At 29.5% G+C, this 22,506-nt stretch overlaps 1 protein-coding gene across 2 annotated transcripts in view; it reads right to left on the bottom strand.

The window, feature by feature from the left end:
- The window catches only part of LOC129960537 (rab-3A-interacting protein-like), a 53,991-nt gene that overhangs the window by 18,258 nt on the left and 13,227 nt on the right, over nucleotides 1-22,506 (bottom strand). For both annotated transcript variants that reach the window (XM_056074026.1, XM_056074027.1), the window contains exons 3-7: nucleotides 19,825-19,945; nucleotides 12,104-12,199; nucleotides 10,980-11,057; nucleotides 3,373-3,504; nucleotides 818-946 (exon numbers count right to left, since the gene is read on the bottom strand). In XM_056074026.1, the coding sequence (XP_055930001.1) occupies nucleotides 818-946; nucleotides 3,373-3,504; nucleotides 10,980-11,057; nucleotides 12,104-12,199; nucleotides 19,825-19,945 (556 nt within the window). The remainder of the gene's footprint in view (nucleotides 1-817; nucleotides 947-3,372; nucleotides 3,505-10,979; nucleotides 11,058-12,103; nucleotides 12,200-19,824; nucleotides 19,946-22,506) is intronic.

The following is a 22,506-nucleotide window of genomic DNA, read 5'->3' as shown; positions in this document are numbered from 1 at the left end:
ATAAAATATAATGCCTCTAATTTTTTAAAATTTTATCCTTATATAAAAAATTTCTTCCAATAAATTTGCACAGGAATAAATAATAAATCTTAATGTTTAAATATTAAATTTAAATGTTGAATTTTTTTAAAAATTAAATACTTTTTTGACTTCTTAATATATGAAATCACTTCTCCTACGTTTAATGAACCCCAAATCTTAAATATCATATAAGAATTTGTTTTTCACCTTCAGCAGTTAAGGAACGGCAATTCTTAGAATTCAGCGATTGTATTTGAAACACATCAATCGTGCTCGTCTAAAACTAATACAGATTTTAATAATTTAGTTCCATCATTTAACCATGGATATGTAATATTACAATGCCATTTAAAATGCACATTTTAAAGCATTAGAATTCATAAAATATTGAAGCTCAAATGAAGTGCGTAAAGAAAATTAAATTATCCAAAGAGAATTTAAAAGTCGAAATGGTAACGAATTTTGAATCTGTATTAACAATTATGATTTGGTTCTCAAAGAAATAGTAATATTTGCATAAATTAACATCAACATTTATCATAAAAGTGTTAGAATAAATTCTAATTAAATAATAAATATAAGAACTGATAATTTGTGATAATCTGTAGCATCAAATCATTAAATATTTTCCCTCCTAAATTCTCTTAAAATAAAGCATGAGAGTTCATACATCATCAATATATTTGATATCTAATCTTTCCCGAATTTTTTCTTCCAAATCAATGACAATGAGATCATCAGTCTGTTAGAGGGAATATGAATTAAATTTCATTAATTATAAAAATTTAAAACATACTTTTGAATTTCTGAAGCATAAGCATGCTTTAATATCTTCATCATATATGCGTTTCATAAAAGGCGATTCTTTGTCTAAATTAGGATTTTGTCTCCACTTCACGAACTCATCATTGAAGATAGGATCAACCTATGTAATAAAATAATTTTATATTTCAAAAACAGTCACATAACTTTGAAAATTAATCTACATCAATTTTAATTGCAGGCATATAATACATTTCTCACACCAATATTCACATCAGAAAAACTAAACCTTACACAGAAATGAGACTTAAACTGCAAAAGGGGAGATGGAAAGGCATTAAAAATAAAATATTCCACAATAACCATTGGATTAGAATTATAGTAATTTTAAATTAAATCTAATAGATTGAGTTGAATTAAATAACGAAATAAATATTACAGATTTCATTCTGACACATCAACATTTCACACAAGAAAAATATCACACAGCTAAAAATCAAATTTTTATACAAATCTGAATTTTAAATTTTGTTGGAACAAAAACATGAACCAAAGGTTCTCTGTGCATGCCTGAACATTTTTGTCTCAAGCCAACAAGAATAGTTTTTCATGTTGGCTGTCTACAGGAATAAACAGAAGCCTTGATAAGTTATGGTACAATACGTGTTTTGATTCCTGCTCTGAAAAAACTGTTGATGAAAAATTAATCAAATGATTTTTAAGAAAGACAAAACTTTATAATAATGTTTTGTACTAACAATTAGGCTTTAAAAAATGCTTTTAATAAGAAAAGCAAGGTTTTATAAGACAAAAACTCCTTTGCATTTTGGAAAATTGTTTTATGATCTTAATTTTTAATGGGTAAAATTACGATTATTTCAATCTTAAGCTACTAAATAGCTCAAAGTCTCTAGTATTTTGGAAAGATAAGTCTGAAATGCTTACAATGAAATTATAATTTCAAAATACCTATAATCTAAAATTCTTTCAAAGCCTATTTTAAGTTTCTAACATGCCACAACATCTTCAAAAAACAGCTTTTTTAACACTTTCTATGAGAAGAGATAGAAAATGTACAATGTCTGACATGGTGAAATTACAAAAACAGCTAATCCATTAGGGAGGGAATCTATTGTGAAGAAATGTAAAGGAATGCATTTTACCTTTAAAAAAATTTCACCCTCCCCCCTCCCTTTCACTAAATATGTCACTGTTTTCTGAAGTAAAAAGACAAAACATAAGCATGATTTGAGATTAAAAATTGATTTATAAATATCATATAGGTAACACCAGACAAAAACTGAGAACAGATAACCTCAACAATATTTCTTTGTGAAATTATAAACCGAAATATTTGTTGAATAGCATGTTTTCCTAGAAATCTCCAGTACAACAAATTATGTATCCTCCATGATAGATGTGGCTAAAATTCAGATGAAAAATCTGAAAATTTTGGAAAATTTAACAGCTGGCAAAACCACACATTACAAATACCAAGGTTCATTTGGAACAAAGATATTCTTAAAAACCACCAACCATCTAGCATCTGACCATGTTCCATGCACAACAGAGAAGATAATAGGTTGCCAAATCTTAATGACATACCAAAACAGTCAGTAAAAAGAGAAACAAATTACACTGTAACAAATAAGTCAATGGCAGAATGAAAGTCAAGTATGCATAAATTTTAGGAGAAAGAAAAGGATCAAATGATGGTTATATCACTAACCATTCAATTTTAGCTAGAACAGGAGATGAAGAACCACCAAGTCCAAATGTTTCCAAAAAATTCGTTTTATCTCTATTTCGTTAAACACTATTTTGAGGTAAAAAGAATTTCTACTTCAATGATCAAAAGATATCTTTATAATTAAGTCTTGTATAATGATCATCCGTAACACCAAATATTTTAAAAGTAAAATTTAGAGAAACTCCTGAATATATTGGCTTGAAGAATATAATGGCTTGGCATGTTAGTCTTTAGAAATGAGTTCATATTCACTCTAGAAGAAACTCCAGTAATTCCCCTAAATATTTTTATACCACTTGGGAAACTAATGTATGTATAAAGTACTTTTTCAAGGAATATCGGGCATGATTAATCATCTAGATGCAATAAGCAAGGAATCGAAGCTGCATTTATTTGCTTCATAACATGTGAATCCTTTTGAATATTTGTAATTTATTAGGAAGTCTACAAAGGGCAACACTAATAACATAAACAGTAATTTGTCTGGTACAAAAGGTTTTTTAAAGCATTTTTTTTTAAAGGCAAGTAATTGAAATTACATTTTATACTATTTTTATGAATTTGACTAAAATTTATGAAAACTGTTCATTAAATTTCAACTGTTCAAAAGCCCATTATGAAACTCATAAATTTTCATGCCATAATTCAAAGATATTAATAAAAGATTTCATAATCATTTATTTTCTTTATATAAACATATATTGCAAGAAGTATTGTTATGCAACCTGAAATGAAATCAAAATCTATAGTTTATGTTAATTCCCAAGAAATTCCATTAAAAAAGTATGCATTCCCACAAGAATTGCACAATAAATTAAGCAACAAATGAAAATGCATACCTCATACATTTCTCTCTGAGGTGTAGAAGACCTTTTTTCATGCATTTCAGAGCATTCACTAGCTGGATTATTCAGTGCCGTTGATTGAACAATACTTTTTAAAGCTTGAACTTCTTCCTGCAGAATTCCTAGCTATAATCCACAGAATAAAAAGGAAGAAGCTATTTACAAGAACTATTGCAGAAATATTGTTACCACATACAGGTATAACTATCACACATAACTACATAAATAATTTCATGCAAAATTAGATAATGCTGACATCTGTTAAAATGAGAGTTTATAAGCAAAATAGATCTTGCACTAATGAACAAAAGAAAAAAAATATTTTTGCACCTTGTTCACAATGGTTATTAATGTATTTATGATTATTAGACGGAAGTAAAAGTAGTCAAATAAACAGTTTGAAACTGAAATTTTTGAACTAGATAATTAGTTATTTTTGAAGAATAAAATATAAATCTAAATTGCCAAACTAAGACACGTAAAACGCTTTTTAAAGCGGATATATAATGTTTTCAGAACACCAATACATTTGAAAAGAAAGGAAAAAACACACAATCAACAGAAAAATCAACAATAAAATTCAGAAATATACAAAATGAATCAGGAAAAATACAAAAATTTCAGTTTCAAGTATATAATCAATTCAAACCTCAAATTTTGAATTAATTAGTTGAACAGCTGTTAAATAAAATATAACGTTAATAGGACCAGTGATTGAATATATTTAATTACTACCACTTCTCAAATATTTCACTTGAATTCCTTGGCACGTTAAAGAAACAGTGAAAAAAATTTTTAACATTAAAATAAAAAGTAAGCAAAGTATCATTTCAGAAAAAATATGCAATACTCCACACACTTTGAATCTGTATTACACAAGTAATTAAAAAATAATTATACGCAAAATATAAATCAAAATCCAATTATTTTACTAAGTAATCATACAATACGCACCATAATATTAAAGCTAATATCAATAGAAATTTGATTTTACATTTTAAATTGAGTGAAAACTGTATTGATTATCGATAAATTTTGATTTCTTTGTCGTTCATGATAAAATCTTAAAATTTTGCTTAAACTAAGCATTAAGACGCAACTGCAGCCAAGCCTCTCCAGCTTATCTACAATGGGTTTTCCCCCTTCATCATCTCCTCCCTCAACCTTATACGTAGAGATAGAACATAACTTTGTAATTTTTACTTGGCAATGAAAAATGTAAAAAATTTTCAAAGGGAAAGAATTGGATTAAACAATCGACAGCACTTATACCATTGAAAAGATAATTTTCGCATTTTAATATAGCTTAAAAATCGCTTTCATGAGGTATATCTTTGGGAAATTATTAACAAAAGCTTGTTTAACTTCTAATTCAATAAGAGTTCAGTAAAAATTCGAAAAAAAAAAAAAAAAAAATGGCCCGTGATTTCTAATTTGAGCATCTAAATTTTGTGACTCTAATATATACAGATATGAGTTAAAAAAAAAAAAAAAAAAAAAAAAAAACATCGACAGAGCAAGCAAAACAAATTATAAATAAAATTTCATTAAAATATGCCCTATAATCAACCAAAAGTGAAATTTCTCATAATATTGAAAACCAATGTAGAAAAGTGGTATTTAATTGATTCTTTACTACTACTGACTATTAAAGAATTCACTAATCCTTGGATATGAAAGTTCATTCTATTTAATAATCCCAAAATCGTGAGAAAATTATTTTTTCAAACTGTTTATTCTTCCAATCAGGAAAAGCTTCTTTCTTTCTTTCTTTCTTTTTTTTTTTTTTTAATATAGAAACGTCTAAGAGGCAGTTCAATTACATTTATACCTAATCAGCTGAAATGGAAACGCGTGATACTCACTAAACATACACCTTATTAAAAAAACTTCATTTGAGCCTCTTTTTCAGACCGGAGTCTCGAACAAAAATTAAATCTTGCACTTTGCTCTAATCTAATCCTGTATGGAGCAGACGCCTCCATCAGGGCTCGATTCAGTTTGTTTTACCTACAGAATAGCTAACTTTCTAGGAAACCTTGGTTTATAGTCGTAGGCTGTACGTTTAAGATAGAAGTAATAAAACCCAATCTTTAACCGATACGGGTAGCTATGTAATTGTGTTATCAGAAGTCTCATTTGATTATTAAGTGTAGGTCACCATTTTTTGCAGCAAACAGCTCACACATCAAAACTTTTGGTACAGAGTTGTTTACTCTTGATTTAGGATTGCAGAGAAAATTACTGTGGTCTTTCTTTATCGCGAATACTACTAAACCGATACGAGATGCTGCTTTTTTTTACAGCAGTTCGGATTGTTATTTGATATAAAGAGGCGATGTCTTTTGAATCTTATTACCAATTCAAAGTGCACAGATTGAGCTGGATTTTGTCAGTAGCAAAATATTAAAACAATATTAGTCTTAGCGAGAATTACCATTTTTTAAATCGTTATAAAAGAATAATGAATATAAATTCAGCCTTTTCCAAAGCAATTAAACTTAATATTTTGCATTTCGTACCAACGAGTGTTCCGATAGTGACGGCATGAGCACGTAGGTTGCATCTTGCTCAGTTAAAGGCAGCAAAACAAGAATTCGAGTTCATACCGGAAAGGCCATTTGTCGACCATTGCGTAATAATTAAGCAAGCCCGCTACATAGAGCCACTAAAGGTTACTCAGACTGGCGACCTATAGGTGATTACAGAACGCTTAATAATCTATATCTTATACCGCAGTTGCATAAATTCTCCCATTATTTAAAATGTAAAAACATTTTTTTTTTTTTTTTTTTTTTTTTGAGAATTGTTCGTGCTTCTAACAGAGTTAATCCTGGCGATTTGAAATATGCAGTCATTACACCAGTTGGATTGTTTGAGTACCCTTATCTACACTTTGGCTTATGTTCGGCTACTCAAACTTTCGAAAGATCTATAAATGAGAACTTATATAATTCTGATTTTTGTTTCGCCTACATAAATAATATTTTGGTGTTTAATAACTATAAAAACGAACATATACATTTTGAGAAAGTTTTCAAGCGTTTCCTAGAATACGGAATCAGCATTAATGGGGCTAAATTTGAATTTGGTAAAGAGAAAATTCACTTTTTGAGCCATACTATAAATAGGTAATGAAGTTAGTCATCCAATGACTACGAAAATTTTTCTCAAACCTGAAATTTTGGAACAGTCTGAGGTTTGGGAAAAAATTTCCCAAACCTGAGATTGTTGGTCAATTGGGGCATATCTTGGGGATCTTTCTATCACAGGTTCATTACTAAAACTGCTAAAATTTTAACAATTTTGAATAGTTTGAAATAGTTCTTACAAGTTCGAAAAATAAAAATAAAAAGAGAATGGAATCTGAAAGCTGTGCAAGTTTTGACAAGATTAGAAAGTGTTTCTTTCATTTTCGGGTTTCGGCTGTCGATCAGACGCAAGAAACAACTAAGCCTGTAAGAGATTCTTATTGAGAGCTCTTTTCGCTTGCTATCGAGGGATCAATGAGTGTGGCAGAAATGATGGATGAGCCAATTTTCGACTGACCGAAAAAAAAAATCGACATTTCAGAAAAAAAGCGAATAATCGAAATCATTTTTTAATTGATTTATCAGTATCATGACGATGAATCGGGATCCATTGAGTCGATTCAAACAATCAACTATAGTTTTATATGCTAAAAAGGTATTTATTCAGAACTTTTATTATTGGTAAATTTGCACTATTTTCTCATTTCGGAAATGGAAATAAGTGCGCTTATGGATGGAATTTGGTGAAATTTTTAATGCTTACTTTTGCAAGATTTACCATACTACGGCTTAGAAATCATAATATGTCATGCAGAGGAATTGAATGTTTGCTTGAGAAGAATTCATTGCTCTTGATAGGGCGGATATTTTTGTTTTTGTTGTTTACTTCCACTCTCCTTTATAAACGATTTTTGTTAAGATTTCTATAAAAGCCCTATCTTATTTTAATATATCAAAATACTTACTTTAAACAACTGTAATTTAATATTTGGTATAAACTGTTTTCTAGCCTCTAAACTGAAAGCTTCCTGCAACTGATTGTTATTTAAAGAATCATTTACTTTTGTTTTCAAATATATTTACAATTCAAGCTTTTTTTAAAAAAAAATTTTCTTTTGATTTTAATGACACGAAATATCTTCCCGAAATAATGGTAAAAGTTTTGGAATAATTTAAAAAAACTAATTTAGCTTAAGTCAAGCATAAAAAACTGAATATTTACTCACAATGTATCTCTTCGGCAACAAATGTTAAACTTTATTTCATTTTAAATACCTATTTTAGCATTCGCATAATTAATCGAAAAAATTATTATCATTTAAAAATTCACTTATTTAAATTTGAAATTTACAGCAAATATGATTAGCAAAATATTTGAGCATCATTTCTTTCTTTCAAAAATGCATTCAATTTTTTTTGTAAACACTGAAATTAAATTCATGATACAAATCGATTTAACACTTTCGCTGCCACGACTCACACCCAATATTCGGGTCCTCTATCTAGTTAAATGACCCCTTCTTTGCTATCTCTTGACTGTAGTAGAGAAGGGTTCATCTAATAACATAGATGGGTTGGTACAATTACATATTATCTGTAACGCACTGGCGCGTCATGCGGCAGTCAATGTGTTAAAAAAGAATCCTATTTTTTTCAATTTTTAGTTTAGAGATACTTTACAAGCTTACTCCAAGAAACAAATATCAATACAATGCAATAAATTATTTTTGAAAATGTTCATTGCTTAAATAGACATTTGTAATATATGTCTTATTACTAGAGGCAGCTAAGGGAGGGGGGGGGAGGGAACCCCACTGCAGAAATAATCGAAAATCCCTTTAATAAGAAATGCAAATATTATATCTTACTGCAAAGTGATAGACTATTAACAAATAAATTTAGTTGAGATTTAATTGGGGATTGTCTCATGAAAACAAAATTGCTGAAAATTAAGATTACTGATACCTACCACATTCTTTATTCAAGATGTAAACAAATGTAAAAGCAGCAACAAAAAAATGAAATGTTCAGTAGTGTATTGGAGTTAGAATCTTTGTATGTATCTGAAACTGAATGTGATCTCATATTATCTGTAAAAGAAAACATAATAGCCTTCGAAATCTTTTAGATTTCTCAACAATAACAGTCAACGTTATTTTGTATTCGAATCAAAAGTCTCGACATGAACATGCATAAGGACCTAGCACAATGGCAAAACTTCCTTGAGACAGCCAAGAGTGAGGAACTCTCATACAGTATGCCCTTGAATGCAGATAGCAATGTTATATTGTGAAACTCACTATGGTAATTTTTAATTCTTTCTTGCACGATCTTTCACTGCTTTTAATTTCTCTTGTATTTTCGTAGGTCTTTCATTTTAAATTTTGGAATGAATATTTTTTATTGTTGCATTTGAAATCTCAGATATTATTTTCATAGATTAACTAAAAGTTATAGCAGAAAATCTTATGCATACTGGCAAAGTGCTTAAGAAATGCTAGCTGGATAACAGCCCATCTAGACGGACGCATCTCCTAGTCACATTATATCTACAAATTTTGTAAAAGATTTGTAAAAGAAAGAAAAAAAAGGTTCAAAAATCTATCTAGGATTATATATATAAATACATTGAGAGTTACTAATGGGTGAGAGACTGCTTATTATTATTTGTAGTATACTTTAGATATAAATACAGGAGAGTCATAAAAAAATCATTTTGCCGATATATGGACCTCTAGTGGAAGGTTCGTTCTACCAATCAAGATGACATTTCAGATATAGTTATTCAGAGGTACGAGCTCAAGATTCTATGAATGACAACACAATGGCGTTCACGGTTACGTTTTTAGGTAAGAAATTCTGAATGTTCGAATAGCAAAGCTCACTTTTTCCCGTCGCAAAATGTTCAGTGCAGGCGAAAACCCTAAAGAGCGTTGGAACGGTATATATGTTGACATTCGAAAATTTCGAATTTCTGTACCTATAACCGTAAACGCCATCTTGTTGTTCACAGTATTCTGAGTTTATACCTCCAAATAACTGTACCTGAAATCTCATTTCGCACAGTTGAACGGGCTGGCCGCTAGAGGTTCATATATCGGCATAAGTGTTTTTTATGACTATCCTGTATTTACATCTAAAGTATACTAAAAATAATAATAAAAACTTCTTAAGCACTTTGCCAGCATGTATAAGATTTTCTGCTCTAACTTTAGTTAATCTATGAAAATAATATTAAAGATATTGCTAACTGGATAACAGCCATCTAGACGGATACATGTGTTACGTTTTCTACTATCCGGCGCATAATCACCAATATCTCTCCTGAAGAAGCGAAATAAAAGAATGTTGTTAGTAGAGTGTTCTAATTCTTTTTTTCAACTTGACTTGATTTCTGATTGAACTTGGAAATATCACTTAAGAATAACTTCAGGTAAGGGCATAATTGTTGATGGAATCATAGACCTTTACCATTCGAATTTATTTTAAATTACACAAGAGGGAAGTATATTATGGAATATTCCCTTTCACTTTTTAATTCATACGCTTTTCTAATATATTTGCTTTCATATTTTCAAAACTATATAACCGTTTGAGCTATTTTATATCTTAAAAATTTATTCATTTTAATTTCATAATATATTGTTCACTAGAATATTTTATTATGCATTTATGATAAACATTTTTTTCCCCTGGTAGATCGGTTCAATTATCATTTGATTATTTAAATTTTTACATTGATGGAACAATCGATGATGAACAAACTTACATGTCAGTCACATAAGAAATCAGTCAAGACAATATTTCTCAATTTCTTCCAAAAATGTGGTTACACCTCTTATTAATGTTATTGCAACATTCCATACAAAAGATTTTAATACCATTAGTTTTAAATTATCTTATTCGAAGGGAAAGCATGAACATTTTTATTATATAAAATGAAGATTCAGCAAGATAACCAAAACCCTTTTACTTCGAAAAGTTCTGATTACTCAGTATGTTAAGAAAGGTTATTTTTCATTTTTAATAGAAATAAGTACTAAAATCGCAATATATCAAGAAAAATTGAATTAGCTTAGATAATATATCGCGATAATGAAGTTCGTTCATTGACTAGTCTTAACACAAGGCATATGGAGGGATGATTTCAAGGGAATAAAGATCCCCGAGTACATCGGAATTGTAACATCCGCACCCACCTAGAAAAGGTACACCCTTGAGGAGAAACCATTAGATAATATCTCCCGAACTAGGTTAAGAATGTAAATAGGCATAAATAACTGCATTAGATCATTAATTTTAACTGTGTATCAGTTTTAAATTCATACTGGGAAAAATACCATGGAGTTAAAAAATCTTATAATATTATTCAAAGAAATAGCATAAAAATACAAAAGAACATAATATCAATACCAGATTTTTTTTCATATTTAATAAGTAATTCAATTCTTTACGCTTTCATACAATTCGGGAATTTATAAAAGAAATTACTATAACAGAATATTTTTTTATGAGCAATATGGCAGTAAAATATTTTTTTAAAAAAAATCATTCTATTTCATAATTTACCTTCATGTTTGCTTCCTTAGCAATTTTTTCGGCCTTGTGCTGTTTGATCTGAGCATTTTTCACCATGTTATTCGCTTCCTGTAAAATAAAAATAAACAAAAAAAAATGTTTTACGGAAATAATAGCAATAATGATCGATACTTCATAATTCAACAAAATGATCTCCAAGAATAGCGAAAATTATTATTGTAAAATACTTATTAAATTAAAACAAACTGTTTTGGAATTATAATAATGGATAAATATTTTACAACCAGTTTTGAATATTAATACCCAAAATTCATACTTCGCTCTCGTAACAAGTGGTATAATCGATCTGACATTCGAAGGAAGAAAAGAGGAGGGGGGGGGGTAACTCCATATATATCTTTTTAAATAAAAGAGACCCATTAAAGCTTAAAACCATTACAGTAACAGGAGCTGAGCTTTAGTTAGGCTACCTATTCCCACAGTACGCAAAATCATTTTGATAATTATCTCAATAAATTATCGTTCTGAAAAAAAAAACTTAAATTTTCGACAAAGATATTATATTTATATATATATGCAATAAATTAGATGTGGTGGTTAATATTTCTCTTCCATAGTCTATTTTAGACTATGAGTAAAAGTTTGATTTTCATAAAATGCTAACGGTGTTCCATTCTATTAATGAAAAAAACACTGGCGAAAAATTATGCATCCCGTGGTAAAATAAACTGATGTTCATACAAAAGGTCTCTTCCAGCGCACACACACACACACACAAATTACATACTAGACTGAAAAGGTATTATATTTTAACTAGAAAAGACAAACTTGGTTAAAGTATTTGCAGGGCCGGATTCGTATTTTTTCATACTGAGGTTTCATTCCATTTCACAAATAACAGGGAACCATTTTTTTAGTAGTACAGTAAAAGTAAAATCGAGGAAGCATATGACAGCATTATATTTTGCAAAATTGAAGTAGATTTTTATTTAGATCAATTCATTCATTTAATCAATTCCTTTAAAAAAACATTATTTGCACAAGATTAATATATCAAGCCATAATAAATGTGAACTAAGGTCAAACAATACATTAAAGTTCAATAACATTTATAAAAATATAACAAATTGAAAGCAACCACTTAATTCTACCACCTCAAATAAACTTGCTGTCAAGTCTTCAATTTCAGATCCAACTTCATCCCTTATTTTTCTTAATCTCTGCACTTCTTCTTCTCGCAGTTCCAAATCCTTCAGAAACAAGAAATGAACAGCTTATTAAAAGAACTGATAAAAACATAGTTTAAATATATATTTATGAGGAAAATTTCTCGAATAATCATTAATTTAAAACGTACCTAAAATATTACAAAATAAAAGCAATCACAAAATTTTATTTCCAAAAACTCCAAATGATTTAGCAAAGATACATATGTCATTACATGCAATCTCTGACAAATGAAATTTTTGTCTCATTGTATTCGTTCTGAAAAGACATTCTGCAGTTCAGAATGATTAACTATAGGGCAATAAAAGGGTGTGCAACTTACTCAAAAAAATTTATATTAAATTGCAAACTACATACATGCATTAACTTTAAAGAGTATTATATTGAATATCAAAAATGAAACTTTGAATTGCAGTACCAGTGATGGGTAATGCATTGAGTTTGCTGGCATTTTTAACCCTTATCACTACTAAATCCAGTATGATTGTCATTTGTGCAGGATGAATCATTTTCACATTCTTGTTGGATAATGATTTTTATGAAAGTTGTATAATAGCAAAAAGTTTAATAGTAATTTTTAGGAATTATAACAAACATTCAACTATTTCTGTGATTTCTAAGCATTAAAAGGAATCTTTATGCTCACATATTTAAAATAATGCATTGCTTTTTGGAGTGATAAGGGTTAATCCTATACTGCACATTTGCTCCTATTACATTATTTTTTTTTAATAATCTTGAATAAATCAATACTCAGCAAATAAAATTATTTACTTATTACCTTTTTGATTTGAAGTAAACACGTTTTTCAAAATAAATTTTCTACGTTTCTTACTGGTATTTATTAATATTTATATAATTGAGGCTGAACGAAATGATTGCACAATATACATTTAAAATAAATACGCACATAGAAAATTATCTTCGTACTTATTTATATGCAAAATATTGACGTTACAACTAAAATAAAAATAGGTCAAACTGGATATTATTTCGTAGCATTTCAAATAATTAATTGAAAACCGAATCCATTTTTCTTAGCTTTTTATTAGCTCCTGGTAAAAACATTTATAATTTTCACTTTATGTGTCTCAACAACAACAAAACAAAATACTTCGTATCAATGTTAAAAAATGGTCTGTGGTGTGATAATAGGAGATGCCACAATGAGGTGAGAAGGATTAATTTTTAGTATTATATTTATACAAGGTATTTCAAAACTCAACTTAGTTGCCTTAAAAGATGACTTGACATTACTACACAAGCAAAAATCACCATATAATGTATATTCAGAATTCATTAGGTGAGGTGCTTGAGAGCGTTTCCAAGCATTATGTCCCATAAACAACTTTTACACTGACAGATTTTCGACAGCTCTAATTTTTTAGAAATTAGGGATTGAAAAGTGATTTTCAACCCTTCAACTATGAATCCTTTTCAACCTAATACCCTCTATATATACCCACTTTTTTATTTAATTTTTTGACACGAGCTCTATAAAATTGCTCACTTCAGCATTTTCTCACGCTCCAAGTGGAGGGATAAAAATCCTTAATGTCTACCACGTACTTTTAAAGATACCTAAATTTCTCTATCCTAAGAATACAAGAGTCAAAGACATCCCTATCAAAATCTCATAGTAAAATCAGTGAAGAGAAAAAATTTGGTATCTTTTGCTCTTGTGTCGCAATGTGGATTGACGTATCTTTTATCGCTTTTCATTTGTACAAATCATGTCTCCAGGAATGGAATAAATCAAATTTAAAATTTCAGAAGTTTCTTATTCTCGGCCACGCAACTGCTGAAAGACGTTTACATATTTCATTGGATTTTATCACACAGTCGGAGTGAGGTCATTGGGTTTTTATGAACACAGTTTACGTTAATAAAAATAGCTCATGTTGATCCGTTAAACTTTTCCTTCTTTTAAAGGGTTTTTTTTTTTTTTGGGGGGGGGGGGTAGAACTATAAGATGAAAAAATACATATTTCTCTTCTCTGCCAATTACACCTCTAATTTTTTTATAAGGGTTTATGTAATCAGAATGAAAGTGAGTGGAAGAGAAAGAGACTTATGAAAACCTTCCAACAAGGTGTCAAAAATTTAGATACAAAAGTTATCAAAGTTAGGGAATGAAAATTCCTTTTCGGTCAGTAGCTTAGAAGCAACCGCGTCAATCCAAAAACTTTCAGCGCAAATACTGTTCGTGATTATATATGGTTAATTAGCCTAATTTGTATGCGCTTACAATTTTCAATCGTAAGAGCGTAATAGAGAAAATTTCGATAGCACCATTTCCGCCATTTTATAAGTTGGGTGGCTCATCTACGAATTATGCCTACATTCCAACTCCCTACAACATATTGCACACGGATTCCAATCAATCGAATCAAAATTATTCGAGGTATAGAGTTCGCAAGATTACACCCTGGCGCTTCACCAGCTGATTTCTGATTATATACTGTATGATGACTCGTGCTTGTGTATCTATGTTTCCTCACCTCCTTACAAGTGCTGAAACTCCATGTATATATATGAGCTGCGATATTTTTAAATGTGAATATTGTTACAATATAAATTAAGAAGTTTTATACTTTCAAGCTGTTTTATTTTAAGATAAGGCTTATTAAACAGTAGGAGAAGACTCTAAATAAGATAGTACAAATTAATATCGGGGTCACAAAAACATTCACTGTGCCATCTTTCAGAGTATAAGATTAAAAAAAATGCTTAAAATATCTTTCCGATTTATTATAATACATAGTTATTTTAAACTGCTTTATTTATCATTATTTAATTTTTATTTTCTTATTTAATTAAAATTCTTCGGATCTAAATTTTTTTTGTCGTTTTAAAAAGAATAAAAAACAACAGAATGCCATAACTTCGTCAACAGCACTATATGACATATGAGCAAAACGCATCAGAATCATCTATCCTTAAAGCTGCAGCTAAAACGTGAATAATGAGAAACTAGTAGGATATTGATAATTATTGATTTAGAACTTTCATGTATACGCTGAAAGTTACAAGGTTTACCTCGTTCCAGTCTTGTATAATAGAGCTGTGAAAAATATATGTACTGTCTTGTGGCATTTATCCTGGCAAAGGAAATTGTATTAAAAGCTGCACTTGATTTCTTTGAATACTCGATATCCATGAATCACAACAATAAACTCACGATTCATCCTCTATTTCGAAAGTCTTCTGGTCATTTTTAAAAAGTAAAGCACAGATGAAAGAAGGTCTTCTTTTTGATCTGCAGGAGCCGTTTTGGCATAAATTAGGCAGATATACGTCTCATACAAATATGCATTCAAACTGAACGAAGAACTGAATCATTACAAATGTTGCCCTTTTCAGAAATCTCAAAAACAATCATTCAATGATTTTCACGCACAGATGAAATCACGTCTTAAATGCTATGACATTTGTCGATGTTTTGGATGTCAAAATTTTGGACACGACACTGACGATCATGACATTTCAAAACCTTTGACAAGTCATATCCTGTCCTATGGCACATACAATCTTCCTCATAAACTTTCTTCAAATATACATAAGTCTCGCACACAATTATCACTAAGCTATTTGTAAAATTTTCTGCCATAATTTTCGTAAAATTCTCAGCCATAACAAATGTAATGAAATAGAGCACACATTTTTCAAAGCTCTATTGCACAGATACGGTGAGAGCTAAGATCTTGTAGCTTTAGGCACGTGAGTAGAGGAGAAGAACCGTATTATCAGATAGGAAAAGAAAGAAACAGCCTGGGATCCCTACACCTTTGGGGGGGGGGGTCCTTTCTAACATTTTCATTGCACAGACAGATATCATGTAAAATGACAAGTATAGTTTATAATCCTAGAAACATAATTCAGCAATTCAAAATCATTCACAAAATATTTATTTTTTCTGAACTCCAATGCGTAAGTACGCTAATCCATTGTCCGATTCCGATGAGATGGCAATTTAGAATAATATAGTAATATCAGACGTGTCTGTTTTGACAGATTAGGAAACATATGCAATGGTGAAATTTTTCGAACGAAGCCCATTTACACATTTCACTTCCTGGCCGGCACTCCTCGCACTCGTTAAGAAATTAAGTCCTGCTGTACAAGCGAGGATTCAGCCATATTGTGATATCGAAGCCCAAATCTAGAAACGTGCAATTAAATCGTACAGAAAATGTAAATTTATGAATCAAGATAAATGAGCTGTGTCATGCGAGAAATTATGTCATATATTACGATCTGAAAATCGAAGATTACATCCAGAAATTGTTAAGGATATTACTTCGAACAAATAAAGAATCATCTCAAGCCTGTCATCAGCTGTTAAATATTCTTAGCGCACAGTGAAGGAAAATACGCACAACTCTATGCAACATGCAAATGACTCCTTCACCCTAATTTTGAAACAATATGATTTTATTGTTGTGGCAGTTTTCTCACTGAAATCTCAAAATTAATCAAACATATTCCCATCCAGTCCTAAACCTTATTCTAAGTGGTTTCTGTAGCTAAACTTAAAATCTCTTTAGCTGAATTTCCGAGACTGACATAATATCTCGTTATACACTCCGGTTGACGAAAAGTACACTGTCTCCTAAACAAATATAGAAGTCAAGCCAATAACATTCCTGAAAGTTAAAATCGTTATTTTCATGTACTTTCTTCTCAGAAATCATAATTTTTTTCTTCTATTGGCTACAGTAACATTTTTGTACTTTTTAAAATCTTCTTTTTCTATTAAAAACAAAAATATTACCGAAGATAATCTTTCAGCTCACTTTTTGATAACATTTATATTTCTATGAAAATTCAGTTTTCTAAAAATCACAAAATCTTTCAGAAATAGGCAGCTTTACGATATCTATCAATTATTTCAAGTTATATAGTCAAATGATGAGAAAAAAATACCCAAAACTAAAAACATGTTTTAAGAAAAACATATTTAAACATTTTAAAAGTGTTTCAATAAATATTTATGAATATTAACTCAATAAAATATATAGTTTTCACAGGTGATTATATTGCCTATGAAAGTTTTGATTGTAAAATTACTTTAAATCTCTACCCATAATAAAAACACTCTTCAGTAAAATTAAAGGTAATGTATACTTCTATAGCTTATGATTAGCTTTTTTTTTTCTTTCTGTTTTTGAAAGTTTAAAACTATGATTTCTTATTCCCGGGTTAGGCACGTTATGCGATTTATTTCCTGTGTACGTAAATTACTTAAGTGGATGCCGCAACTTCTAAAGCCATAGATATATTTAGAAGTGAACGGCATTAAGAAAATTATAGTTTTCTTTATTTCAAGAGAAAAAAACATTTGCAGATACTAAATTCTGCTTTCCATTTATGATCAACAATTAGTTAAAATTTTTACTTCTGGATCCGCTAACTAAAGCAATTATTGAATAATTATTATAAACAAGTGTGACTTTCATAATTGCAAAAGCCTTTTTATATCTCTATGATTTTTAGAGAAAAATATTTCAGATCTTTTAAAGCTTAGTAATGTTACAGGAGTCCCACACCCTCTTTGTAAATGTTTTCATAAGCATATAATAATTTACAGTTTCCGAAGATTATAAATAATTCTGTGCTCTCCTTGGAACATAAGGTTTTTCCTTTAGAAGATTAGAATCTATTTTGAACATGACAATTTTATCGAAGACGTATTAAAGTGCATTCAGACAAATCTGAGCAACTGAAGAATATCAAAGATGAGATATCGATAGTGAGAAGCAGGGAGGAGGGATGAACCAAGTTCAATATAATCGCATTATTGCACCACCGTTATTTTTCTATAACCTACTCTCTACTTCATACTGTTCATTCTTTTAGTAAAAGCATTTGTCTGTCTCAGATCAATGCTCCCGAGTCAGGCGTAATAATTCGTCTGTGAATATTTTGGGTTCATCATCTCTTGTACTGTTGCAGGTATCCATAGCTTTCCTCTAAGATAAATATACTGAATGGGTGAGTAATATACACCAATGTTCAAAGATAATACGAAGAATGGAAGTTAAGAGAAATCAAATCAGGGGATCTGGGAGGCCCTTCTGCACCCCACTAGCTCACTGTTCATCGAAGCTTCCATTCAATTATTTTGTTAGATTTACAATACATTCATTAACATCTACACCATGGAATTTGCCATTCCAAAATCGGTACAAAACAAAAAGAAAAAGCTCCTTAAATGCTGTGTTTCACGGGCAAAAACGATTTGCGTTAATGATCGATGTGGCATTTATTAATTTCTATATCTTTAATTTAAAAAAGTTCATTAGTTCACAGAATATTCTTAAGAAAACTCGAATATATATTATGTCAGTTTAAGAGTCAGTTTCTGACTACTATATGCTAAGCAAAACCAGAGATGCGAAATGCATGAAATGCGTTATATAAAATGAATACCAGCGACCTTTTTCAAATAATTTATTAATAAACATTCTAGGCAGTCCCAACGCCTTTTTTGCTGCACAAAGATAGATGAGAGAGCAACTAAGTCAAATTTATGAATATCTGCATATACAACCAATTTTTTTCCAGAGTCATGTCTAGGATGAAATGAAACAGTTTTTAATAACCTCAAACAAATAATGGTGAGATTTCAGGCAAGCAAAGATACTGTTGTCTAAATACACAAACAGTACATTACTTCCATTGAACAAATTATAAACAAAATTCAAAAAGTTTGTAATTGGTTAAAGGATATTCGTTTGTTAACCAGTTAAATGTATGTATTCGTCATTTCACAATTGGTAATTCATTGAATGATTTTTAATCTTTATTTTAATATACTAAAAGAATGCTTTGTTATGTGGTATTGAAAAAATAATACAGAAAATAAATCTTTAATAACATAAGATGGAATTTTGAAATAAAAAAATGCTTTAAATACTTGAAAAGAGGGTAAATAGAACAATTCATACAATATCTTAATCACAAAGCAGACATAACTTTGTGTGACATCTAAATATATCTACATCATTTGGTATAGATGGGCCTGCCAATAGCATCTGATGCTCTATTTGCATTTTGCATAACTTCTCAAGTTCAAAAAAAAAAAATATCATTTATTATGTGACCATGAATTAACATCATTACATTTAAAAGAAAGAATATCATCTATGAAATCTGCTGGATTGAGTAGGCTGGGTTTTCTATCTGCTAAGAACACAACTTACAAAAATGTGATGATTTTAAAAATCAATATGAAGATTTTCTCTTCAATTAAAAGAAAGAAAGAAAGAAAAGAAATGCCACATCACATGGAAGCTACACTAAATCCATTGAAAAACTTTCCTTTATATATAATCATCTTTGCTTATTACATCAACTTACATTTCAAATTTAATGATGGGCACACATTCAGAGTGGGGTTATTTTCAATTAAGCATAATTCAGACAAATTTAAAGATACAACTATGAAGGGTTTTTTTCCTTCAAAATCATATATAACAGAAAGAAAAATTTTATAAATGACCAATTTTATTTAGGAAAGTCAGACAAAAATTTTAAAAGTTCATACCTTATTTTGGACACTTAAACAATTTACAATTTTACATATCTCCAACAGATAAAATTAAGCGCGTTACAGCCATTCTGGGACACCCTTTGTATAATATACCTTTTCAGCCTTCTCTAATTTCGACTGCAGACGATCAATGGTACTCTGCCTCATTTCAGAAACAGAACAGCTGCGAGATCTCTTAGGATCTAAGACTTTGATTAAGTTGTAGTCAGCAGGACTATAAGAAGAAGAAAAAAGGGGGGTAATGTAGGTAACCACTGTGAATTATTTTTAAAGCTTATGAGCTACATTTTAAAAATAAAACAAAAGTAAAATACATTGAATGAAATCAGAAGAGCCAGTATCTCTAACAAAAAATTACACTACGAAACATTACAAAATCTAATAATGGTTAAAAAAAATGCGTGAAAGTAATAATTCTTAATGTACATAGAGATATTTGGAAACAATACATAGTGTTTCTTTTTCACAATAACTGAAAATGTTATATATATGAGAGCTTATGCAATTAATCAAAATTTATATTAAAATGCCTATGAAAAATCATCTCATAATTTATTGTAAAGAACATCGTACTTTTAAGATCCAAAACATAATCAACACTTGAAAATAAAATGCTCTCATAATGAGACACTCAGCAGCTAGAATCTAAAAAGTGATTTGGTCATAAAGGCATATATAAACGCTGACTCTAGAAATTAAGTTGGCATGAATAAAATTTAACTCAGGAACTTTTGATATGTAAAGGTCGAAAAAAGAAACGACAAATTATTCTCTTTGGTATCGAGAAAGACGTGGATAAAGATCGATTAACAATAGGCTTATTTGGAGGTATGGAGAGGAACGAATATGATGCGGAAAAGTGATCTGCTCCTATCAAGAGCAAGAGAAGCGATGATATTACACACACACAAAAAAAAAATGAGTATACGATTAATCAGACCTTTGTTTTAAATGGTTCAGGTTTAGATTTGACAATTTCGTTGTCGTTCATCAGTGTAGACATTGCGGACTACATATAAAAAATGTCTGCCACAAGCAAGACTGCTCAGTACGCAATAAATATGGCTGTTGTTATTACTATACTTCGTCATAAAAGGTTGATGAAATCCATAAGCATGGTAATAAATAGTCAAAATCATATAATTATAAAATTATATACATTTTCAGCAAAGATTAAACACAAAAATTAAACAAATTGAGCAGTTAAAATAATTAAAGTAAATCATCAAAGAATGAAATGTCCTTTTAAATTAATTAGTCCCAAATAATCCAAGATGTTCTGACTGCAATATCTTTACGATATCGCACAGCGTTCAGAATATCGAAAAATAAAAAAGTAATGTATTATAATATCTTAGTAATAACAGAGTTTTAAAAAAATGTATATACTTTAAATATAATAAATAAAGCTGTTGTTTTAAGTTTATAATCTTTTCTTCTGTTAGCTACTTTTCTACTTCTGTTTTCTACAGCTACTTTTCAGCATTCTAAGGTTCCAATCCCGGCAGATTCTTCTTTCTGTAATTCATTATTTTTTAAAAGGATACAGAATTCATAACAATCATTGCAGTTATACCGAATCCAATTCATTTATAGTCTCTAAAGATCACTTTTTTTACGTGAGCTTTTATTATTTTTATTTTCTGACTGATTAGCTTGAATTTCGAAAGAGAGAAATCAGTCCGATGGTGTTTGCCTCACTTCATTAAAAATTGGAAGCATTTCTATAAAAGGACTTACCTTTTCAACCCTACCAAAATATCAAAATAGGTATGCTCTACGACATGAAACCTATGCTTTTTCATCTTGAAACAACCTTCAAGAATCAAGTATTGGTAAAGGGATAATAGAACAAAGCTTTTATTCTGACTTGAACAAAAATTCGACCAGATAATAAGATATTTACGTCTAAATTTAAATTTTAGGAGAATCGGAAGAGAACTAACCACTTCATTCTTTCCCCGACACACAACATCCATTTAAAAATGGAAAGCATTTTTAAGTAAAAAGTACACGCCGAGACTATAGAATCATATTTGTTAAATTAAAATACCTCAGCCTTAAAAATACCTTATGGTTTAAAATACTTACAAAGAGCATATTACTACATATATGAAAAGAAAAAGAAGTAGCTACAAGAACGGCGGCCGACAGAAATAGCGAACGAAAATGACTAGTCATTAAAAAAGGTTTATAAGAATTATTAAGGTTAAGAAGAATATCTGTTTATAAGAATTCTCCTCAATATTATTCTAATAATATTAACTAATATTATTAGTTAATATAATTAATCTAATAATAATTATTCTAATAATATTAACGAAGAGTTTTAAGAGTTCAATTGAAATGTTTAATAATATTTCCTTTCTAGAAAAACTATAATTATTATTAAAAGAAAATCTTCAATAAACTTTTAAAAATATTCTATATATTATATTCTATAAACAATTATATTCTATTTTATTCAAAAAATATTCTATATTTTATTTATTCATTTTTGCCAATTCATGTATTTGGGCATCAATTTCTGCAACTTCTTCAGATCTTTCAGTCATAGAGCTAATCCATAACAAATAAGTTACACCGTTTTTGTACGGTCTAATGCACATTTTTTAGCCATTCCACTTTCAGTGAACATATGTGAAAATATTTCCAATATATCAGTTAATGTATTCAAGGGACAAATGCAACGCAACAAGTTTTAATGCCCATAAAAATTCAACCTTAAATTATTGTTCTAGAACAAAAAAGTTCGAAATCAGTTTATTTTTGAAA

Source organism: Argiope bruennichi, chromosome X2, assembly GCF_947563725.1.
Source record: "Argiope bruennichi chromosome X2, qqArgBrue1.1, whole genome shotgun sequence".
NCBI lineage: Eukaryota > Metazoa > Arthropoda > Arachnida > Araneae > Araneidae > Argiope > Argiope bruennichi.
This window is presented reverse-complemented; position numbering and strand designations above follow the sequence as displayed.